At 52.6% G+C, this 9,771-nt stretch overlaps 1 protein-coding gene across 7 annotated transcripts in view; it reads right to left on the bottom strand.

The window, feature by feature from the left end:
* LOC140410119 (uncharacterized) overlaps positions 1-8,675 on the bottom strand; it is a 103,644-nt gene extending 94,969 nt beyond the window's left edge. The window contains exons 1-2 of one of the 7 annotated variants that reach the window (XM_072498068.1): positions 8,389-8,675; positions 3,540-3,581 (exon numbers count right to left, since the gene is read on the bottom strand). In XM_072498068.1, the coding sequence (XP_072354169.1) occupies positions 3,540-3,581; positions 8,389-8,484 (138 nt within the window). In that variant the 5' untranslated portion in view covers positions 8,485-8,675. The other 6 variants (XM_072498065.1, XM_072498062.1, XM_072498064.1 and 3 more) reach the window with 6 other exon arrangements.
* Between the last annotated feature and the right edge of the window lie 1,096 nt (positions 8,676-9,771).

Here is a 9,771-nt window from a genome sequence, read left to right on the forward strand (position 1 = left end):
GAATTCCGACAGTGCAGAAGGAGGCCATTCAGCCCATCGGGTCTGTACGGACGCTCTAAAAGAGTACCATACCTCGGCCCCTTCCCCCGCCCTATCCCCGTAACACCTAACCTTTTGGTCACTGAGGAGCATTCTGCATGGCTAATCCACCAAATCTGCAAGTCTTTGGAGTGGAGCACCTGAAGGAAACCCACAAAGATACAGGGTGAAAATGCCAATTCCACAGCCACCCATGGTTGGAATCGAACCCTGGCACTGTGAGGCACCAGTGCAAACTACTGTTCCACCGCGTAGCCCTACAAGTCCCAGTACTTGTCCAGGTACTCTAAGTAGAAAAGCCAAAACAAAAGAAAATGAAGGGAATGAACAAGGAACAAACAGGGAGTAACAGGAGGATCCTTACAATGCTGACGTTCCAACAGCACTCCCTCAGTTCTGACCCTCTGACAGTGCGGCACTCCCTCAGTACTGACCCTCTGACAGTGCAGCACTCCCTCAGTACTGACTCTCTTGACAGTGCAGCACTCCCTCAGTACTGGCCCTCTGACAGTGTAGCACTCCCTCAGTACTGATCTTTAGATAGCGCAGCACTCCCTCAGTACTGACCCTCTGACAGTGCGGCGCTCCCTCAGTACTGACCCTCTGACAATGCAGCACTCCCTCAGCACTTACCCTCTGACAGTACAATACTCCCTCAGTACTGACCCTCTGACAGTGCGGCACTCTCTCATTACTGACCCTGACAGTGCAGCACTCCCATCAGTACTGACCCTCTGACAGTGCGGCACTCCATCAGTACTGGCCCTCTGACAGTGCCGCACTCCCTCAGTACTGACCCTCTGACAGTGCAGCACTCCCTCAGTACTGACCCTCTGACAGTGCGGCACTCCATCAGTACTGGCCCTCTGACAGTGCGGCACTCCCTCAGTACTGACCCTCTGACAGTGCGGCACTCCCTCAGGACTGACCCTCTTGCAGTGCAGCACTCCCTCAGTACTGACCCTCTGACAGTGCAGCACTCCCTCAGTACTGACCCTCTGACAGTGCAGCACTCCCTCAGTACTGACCCTCTGACAGTGCGGCTCTCCCTCAGCACTGACCCTCTGACAGTGCGGCACTCCCTCAGTACTGACCCTCTGACAGTGCAGCACTCCCTCAGTACTGACCCTCTGACAGTGCGGCACTCCCTCAGGACTGACCCTCTTGCAGTGCAGCACTCCCTCAGTACTGACCCTCTGACAGTGCGACACTCCCTCAGTACTGACCCTCTGACAGTGCGACACTCCCTCAGTACTGACCCTCTGACAGTGCAGCACTCCCTCAGTACTGACCCTCTGACAGTGCAGCATTCCCTCAGTACTGACCCACTGACAGTGCGGCACTCCCTCAGTACTGACCCTCTGACAGTGCGACACTCCCTCAGTACTGACCCTCTGACAGTGCAGCACTCCCTCAGTACTGACCCTCTGTCAGTGCGGCACTCCGTCAGTACTGACCCACACAGTTCAGCTCTCCCTCAGTACTGATCTTTAGATAGCGCAGCACTCCGTCAGTACTGACCCTCTGACAGTGCGGCACTCCGTCAGTACTGACACTCTGACAGTGCAGCACTCCCTCAGTACTGACCCTCTGACAGTGCAGCATTCCCTCAGTACTGACCCACTGACAGTGCGGCACTCCCTCAGTACTGACCCTCTGACAGTGCGACACTCCCTCAGTACTGACCCTCTGACAGTGCAGCACTCCCTCAGTACTGACCCTCTGTCAGTGCGGCACTCCGTCAGTACTGATCCTCTGACAGTGCGGCACTCCCTCAGTACTGAACCTCTGACAGTGCAGCACTCCCTCAGTACTGACCCTCTGTCAGTGCAGCACTCCCTCAGTACTGACCCTCTGTCAGTGCGGCACTCCGTCAGTACTGACCCACTGACAGTGCGGCACTCCCTCAGTACTGACCCTCTGACAGTGCGACACTCCCTCAGTACTGACCCTCTGACAGTGCAGCACTCCCTCAGTACTGACCCTCTGTCAGTGCGGCACTCCGTCAGTACTGACCCTCTGACAGTGCGGCACTCCCTCAGTACTGACCCTCTGACAGTGCAGCACTCCCTCAGTACCGACCCTCTGTCAGTGCGGCACTCCCTCAGGACTGACCCTCTTGCAGTGCAGCACTCCCTCAGTACTGACCCTCTGACAGTGCGACACTCCCTCAGTACTGACCCTCTGACAGTGCAACACTCCCTCAGTACTGACCCTCTGACAGTGCAGCACTCCCTCAGTACTGACCCTCTGACAGTGCAGCATTCCCTCAGTACTGACCCACTGACAGTGCGGCACTCCCTCAGTACTGACCCTCTGACAGTGCGACACTCCCTCAGTACTGACCCTCTGACAGTGCAGCACTCCCTCAGTACTGACCCTCTGTCAGTGCGGCACTCCGTCAGTACTGACCCACACAGTTCAGCTCTCCCTCAGTACTGATCTTTAGATAGCGCAGCACTCCGTCAGTACTGACCCTCTGACAGTGCGGCACTCCGTCAGTACTGACACTCTGACAGTGCAGCACTCCCTCAGTACTGACCCTCTGACAGTGCAGCATTCCCTCAGTACTGACCCACTGACAGTGCGGCACTCCCTCAGTACTGACCCTCTGACAGTGCGACACTCCCTCAGTACTGACCCTCTGACAGTGCAGCACTCCCTCAGTACTGACCCTCTGTCAGTGCGGCACTCCGTCAGTACTGACCCTCTGACAGTGCGGCACTCCCTCAGTACTGAACCTCTGACAGTGCAGCACTCCCTCAGTACTGACCCTCTGTCAGTGCAGCACTCCCTCAGTACTGACCCTCTGTCAGTGCGGCACTCCGTCAGTACTGACCCACTGACAGTGCGGCACTCCCTCAGTACTGACCCTCTGACAGTGCGACACTCCCTCAGTACTGACCCTCTGACAGTGCAGCACTCCCTCAGTACTGACCCTCTGTCAGTGCGGCACTCCGTCAGTACTGACCCTCTGACAGTGCGGCACTCCCTCAGTACTGACCCTCTGACAGTGCAGCACTCCCTTAGTACTGACCCTCTGACAGTGCGGCACTCCCTCAGTACTGACCCTCTGTCAGTGCGGCACTCCGTCAGTACTGACCCTCTGACAGTGCGGCACTCCCTCAGTACTGACCCTCTGACAGTGCAGCACTCCCTCAGTACTGACCCTCTGTCAGTGCGGCACTCCGTCAGTACTGACCCACACAGTTCAGCTCTCCCTCAGTACTGATCTTTAGATAGCGCAGCACTCCGTCAGTACTGACCCTCTGACAGTGCGGCACTCCGTCAGTACTGACCCTCTCACAGTGCAGCACTCCCTCAGTACTGACCCTCTGACAGTGCGGCACTCCCTCAGTACTGACCCTCTGACAGTGCAGCACTCCCTCAGTACTGACCCTCTGTCAGTGCGGCACTCCGTCAGTACTGACCCACACAGTGCAGCACTCCCTCAGTACTGATCTTTAGATAGCGCAGCACTGTTAAAGCTTTCATCTCACCTGACTGCCCTGCAACATCTTGATTCTGGGCTCCAAACCAGACTAGAAAGAAATCACCAGAAAATTAGTGCATTAGCTGTGTTACTGTCACTGGGCAGAGAAATGCATTAGATACGAGAGACAAGATACTTTGTTAGAGCTATCTAACTGAGACCACACACTCCAGCATTTTCGCCAAAGCTCTTAAAATACCCATGCTTTCCCCTCCTCTATCCTGCCTAATTGCCCTCATCCTCCATCTCACCCTCAGCCAATTGTACACCCTTCTCTCCCCCTCCATTTCCCATCTTCCCCCTTTGTTTAACTTCAATAGGCAGGATGTTGGTATCACTAGCTAGGCCAGCATTTGTTGCCCATCCCAAGTTGCCCTTCAGGAGGTGGTAGTGAGCTGCCTTCTTGAACTGCTACAGTCCCGGACGTGTAGGTACACCCACTGTGCTGTTAGGGAGGGAGTTCCAGGACAGCGACAGTGAAGGAACGGCCGATATGTTTCCAAGTCAGGGTGGTGAGTGACTTGGACGGGAACCTCCAGGTGGTGGGGTTCCCGGGTATCTGCTGCTCTTGTTCTTCTAGATGGTGGTGGTCGTGGGTTTAGAAGCTGCTGTCTAAGGAGCCCCGGTGTGTACTGCTTCTTGTAGATGGGACACACGGCTGCCACTGTACGTTGGTGGTGGGGGGAGTGAATGTTTGTGGAAGGGGGAGCAATAAAGCGGGGCTGCTTTGTCCTGGACGGTTTCGAGATTGTTGAGTGTTGTTGGAGTTGCGCTCATCCAGGCAAGTGGAGACTGTTCTATCACACTCCTGACTTGTGCCTTGTAGATGGTGGACAGGTTTTATGGGGAATCAGGTGGTGAGTTACCCGCTGTAGGATTCCCAGCCTCTGACCTGCCCTGGTAGCCACAGTATTAATGTGGCTGGGTCCAGTTCAGTTTCTGATCAATGGTAACCCCCAGGATGTTGACAGTGGGGGATTTAGCAATGGTAATGCCATTGAATGTCAAGGGGCGATGGTTAGATCCTCTCTTGTCGGAGATGGTCATTGCCGGGCACTTGTGTGGCGCGAATGGAACTTGCCCCTTGTCAGCCCCAAGTCTGGATATTGTCCAGGTCTTGCTGCATTTGGACAGGGACTGCTTCACTATCTGAGGCGACGAATGGTGCTAACATTGTGCATCCCCAGTTATGATGGAAGGGAGGTCATTGATGAAGCGGCTAAAGATGGTTGGGCCGAGGACACTACCCTGAGGAACTCCTGCAGTGATATCCTGGTACTGAGGAGATTGGCCTCCAACCACAACAGTCTTCCTTTGTGCCAGGCATGGCTCCAACCAGCGGAACTTTTTCCCCAATTCCCACTGACTGCAGTTTTACTCGGGCTCCTTGTTGCCAGACTCGGTCATGGCTGCTATGGCTGTAATGAGGTCAGGAGCTGAGTGACCCTGGCGGAACCCACACTGTGTGCCCGTGAGCAGGTTATTGCTGAGTAAGTGCTGCTTGATAGGACTGTAGATGACTCCTTCCATCACTTTACTGATGATGGAGAGTAGACTGATCGGGCGGTAATTGTCTGATTTGGATTTATCCTGATTTTTGTATACAGGGCAATGTTCCACATTGGCGGGTAGATGGTAGTGTTGTACTGGAACAGCTTGGCTAGGGGTGCGACAAGTTCTGGAGCACAAGTCTTCAGTACTATTGCCAGGATAGTAAGAAGTCTTACTTACAACACCAGGTTAAAGTCCAACAGGTTTGTTTCAAAGCTTTCGGAACACTGCTCCTTCCTCAGGTAAATGAAGAGGTATGTTCCAGAACCATATATCTATATATTTATATATATAGAGAGACAAAGTCAAAGATGCCAGACAATGCTTTGAATGCGAGCATTTGCAGGTAATTAAGTCTTTACAGATCCAGAGATGGGGTAACCCCAGGTTAAAGAGGTGTGAATTGTCTCAATCCAGGACAGTTGGTAGGATTTCGCAGGCCAGATGGTGGGGGATGAATGTAATGCGACATGAATCCCAGGTCCCGGTTGAGGCCGTACTGATTTGTGCGGAACTTGGCTACAAGTTTCTGCTCGGCGATTTTGCGTTGTCGCGTGTCCTGAAGGACGCCTTGGAGAACTCTTACCCAGAGATCAGAGGCTGAATGCCCTTGACTGTTGAAGTGTTCCCCGACTGGAAGGGAACATTCCTGCCTGCCGATTGTCACGCGATGTCCGTTAATCCGTTGTCGCAGTGTCTGCAGGGTCTCGCCAATATACCACACTTCGTGACATTCTTTCCTGCTGTGTATGAGGTAGACAACGTTGGTCGAGTCGCGCGAGTATGTACCGCGTACCTGGTGGGTGGTGTTCTCATGTGTAATGGTGGTACCCATGTCGATGATCTAGCAGAGATTGCCATGGCAGGGTTGTGAGGTGTCATGGTCGCTGTTCTGAAGGCTGGGTAGTTTGTTGCAAACAATGGTTTGTTTGAGGTTGCGCGATTGTTTGAAGGCAAGTAGTGGGGGTATGGAAATGACCTTGGCAAGATGTTCATCGTCATCGATGACATGTTGAAGGCTGCGAAGAAGATGTCGTAGTTCTCCGCTCCAGGGAAGTACTGGACGACGAAGGGTACTCTGTCGGTTGTGTCCCATGTTTGTCTTCTGAGGAGGTCGGGGCGGTTTTTTGCTGCGGCGCGTTGGAACTGTTAATCGATGAGTCGAGCACCATATCCCGTTCGTACGAGGGCATCTTTCAGCGTCTACAGTTGTCTGTTATGCTCCTCCTCGGCTGAGCAGATCCTGTGTATATGGAGGGCTTGTCCATAGGGTATGGTTTCTTTAATATGTTTAGGGTGGAAGCTGGAGAAGTGGAGCATCGTGAGATTATCCGTGGGCTTCTGAGGAAGGAGCAGCGCTCCGAAAGCTAGTGTTTGAAACAAACCTGTTGGACTTTAACCTGGTGTTGTAAGACGTCTTACTGTGCTCACCCCAGTCCGACGCCGGCATCTCCACATCATGGCCAGGATAGTATCAGGTCCCATAGCCTTTGCACTATCTAGTGCCTTCAGCCATTTCTTGATATCACGTGGAGTGAATCATATTGGCTGAAGACTGACATCTGTGATGTTGGGGACCACAGGAGGAGACCGAGATGGATCATCTACTCGGCATTTCTTGCTGCAGATCGTTGTCTCAGCCTTGTCTTTTGCATAGATGTGCTGGGCTCCTCCATTATTGAGAAAGGAGATATTTGTGGCGCCTCCTCGTCCAGTGAGTTCACCACCACCATTCACGGCTGGAAGTGGCAGAGCTTAGATCTGATGCATTCATTGTGGAATCGCTTCGCTCTGTCTATTACTTGCTGCTATGCTGCTTGGCACACAAGTACCCCTTGGATTTAGCTTCACCAGGTTGACACCTCATTGTTTAGGTATGTCTGGTGTTGTTCCTGGCATGCACTCCTGCACTCTTCAGAGAATCAGCTTAGTGGTAATGGTAGAGTGGGGGATATGCCGGGCCATGAGGTTACAGATTGTGGTTGAGTACAATTCTGCTGCTGATGGCTCACAGCGCCTCACGCATTCCCAGTCTTGAGTTGCTAGATCGGTTCGAAGTCTATCCCATTTAGCACGGTGGTAGTGCCGCACAACACGATGGAGGGTATCCTCAATGTGAAGACGGGACTTTGTCTCCACAAGGACTGTGCTGTGGTCACTTCCACCGACACTGTCATGGACAGATACGCCTGCAGCAGGCAGGTTGGTGAGGATGAGGTCAAGTATGTTTTCCTTCTTGTTGGTTCCCTCACCACTTGTCGCTGTTATACGTTTAGCTGCTGTTGTATAAAAAGAGTCAAAGGTTCTACTCCTTTTCCACAAACACCTTTAATTTAGTTCAAGACTCTGCACAAACTCTAACATCACATCACCTGACACAAAGGCCACTTGAAGCCCCTTTACATATCAGTGTCAATTACTGGATACTTAACATAAATGAGACAACTAATTGGAATGTCTCTTAGCCCATTAGTTAACAGTCTCCCCTTCCTTGGGGGGGAAAAAAAATGAGGTGAAAACAAAATTACAAGGACCTCAAAAACACACGCAATTTCCCCTTCATTTATTTTAAGAAAAATAGTCACAGAAACAGGCGTCCTTCGTTAACAATATTCAAAACTTTCTGTGAGCTAGTCCCTCTGTTTGTAAAACAGTCTGACAATTAATAGCTACTGTCAACCCATTTAATTTTTGCTATTTCCCCTCTGTCCAACATCTGCTTCAAATTAGCGATGTCTATCCTTATAACGCAATAGTTTGCACTTTCTTCTAACTCTTCCAATTCCAGCTCAGAAAACACTTTGCTCTGGATTTTACTGTCATATGGTAGAGAAAGAGCCAATGCCATACCTTGTTTTCTCTTTCCCAAGGCAGTTACCTTAGTCCACATAAGTACTGCACTTCTCCATTGGTCTTACGATCCCCTTTCAGAAAATAAGGAGGGGATAGTCATATCCGGCCATCTTTATCCTGGGTTCAGCCATGTATCTTTGTTTTTGTTTTCTTCTCACTCACTCCTTGGTTTGGTCTGGAAAAGTTGTATCTTTCAACCCTTCACATTTGCACAGCGACCATCCTCTGCTGCCACTTGTTAGACGTTTAGCTGCTGTTGTATAAAGGGTCAAAGGTTCTGCTCCTTTTCCACAAACACCTTTAATTTACTTCAACAGACTCTGCACAAACTCTAACATCACATCACCTGACACAAAGGCCACCTGAAGCCCCTTTACATATCAGTGTCAATTACTGGATACTTAACATAAATGAGACAACTAATTGGAATGGCTCTTAACCCATTACTTAACAGTTGCCATGTCCTTTAGGGCCCGGCCAGCTCGGTCTGTAGTGATATTACCGAGGCACTCTTGGTCATGGACATTGAAGTCCCTCACCCAGAGCATATTCTGTCCTCTGGATAGCCTCAGTGGTGTTGAACGTGGAGGAGGACTGATTTGTCAGCTCATGGTGGCCGGTATCAGCAGGAGTTTTCTTGCCCATGTTTGACCTGAAGCTATGAGACTTCGCAGGGTCCACAGTCGATGTTGAGGATTCCAGGGGCAACACATGCCCCCTCCATTCTCCCCCCCTTCCGCCTCCTTCCCCCTCCTCATTCCGCTTTTCCCTCCCCCCCCTCATTCCCTTCTCCCTCCCTCCTCATTCCCCTGCTCCTCCCACTCCCCATTTGTCCTCCCTTCCCCCTCCTCATTCCTTCTCCATCCCATTCCCCCTCCTCCACCCATCCCTCCTCCTCCCCATTCCCCCTCCTCCCTATTTGACATCCCCATTCCCCCTCCTCCCTATTCACCGTCCCCATTCCCCATATTCACCGTCCCTATTCCCCCTCCTCCCTATTCACCGTCCCCATTCCCCATCCCTCCTCCCCATTCCCCCTCCTCCCTATTTGCCATCCCCATTCCCCCACCTCCCTATTCACCGTCCCTATTTCCCCTCCTCCTCATTCCCCATCCCCCCTATTCCCCCTCCTCCCCATTCCCCCTCCTCCCTATTTGCCATCCCCATTCCCCCTATTCACCGTCCCTATTTCCCCTCCTCCCCATTCCCCTTCTCCTATTCCCTGGTCCCCCTCCTCCTCCCTATTCCACATCCCCATTCCCCTCCATTCCCTCCTCCTTCCCGCTCCCGTTCTTCCCTGTCCCTCCTCATGCTCCTTCCGACTTCCTCCTCCCTCATTTCTCCATCCCTGTCCCTCCTCCTTCCCCTTCATTCCCCCTCCTCCTTCCATATCCCACCTCATTCCCCCTCCACCGTGTCTCACCTCATTCGCCCTACACCGTGTCTCACCTCATTCGCCCTCCACCGTGTCTCACCTCATTCCCCCTCCACTATCTCACTTCATTCCCCCTCCACTATGTCTCACCTCATTCCCCCTGCCTCATTTCCCCCCCTCCTTCCATCTCCCTCCTCCCTCTCCCTTCTCACCCCCCCTTCTTTCCGTTTCTCCACATTCCCCCCTCCACTCCCTCATTCCCTCTCCATCCTCCTTCCCTCTCTCTCATTCCCCTCCTCCAACCTCTCCCCCTCCTTTCCTCTTCCTCCTTCCCCCTCTACGTACCCCTTCCCCAGTCATTCTCCCTCCCTCATTTCCCCTCCACCCTCATTCCCCCTCGTCCTTCCCTCCCCCTCCTCACTCCCTCCCTCTTCATTCCCTCCTTCCTCCCTTATTCTCC

Source organism: Scyliorhinus torazame, chromosome 4 (assembly GCF_047496885.1).
Source record: "Scyliorhinus torazame isolate Kashiwa2021f chromosome 4, sScyTor2.1, whole genome shotgun sequence".
NCBI classification, from domain to species: domain Eukaryota; kingdom Metazoa; phylum Chordata; class Chondrichthyes; order Carcharhiniformes; family Scyliorhinidae; genus Scyliorhinus; species Scyliorhinus torazame.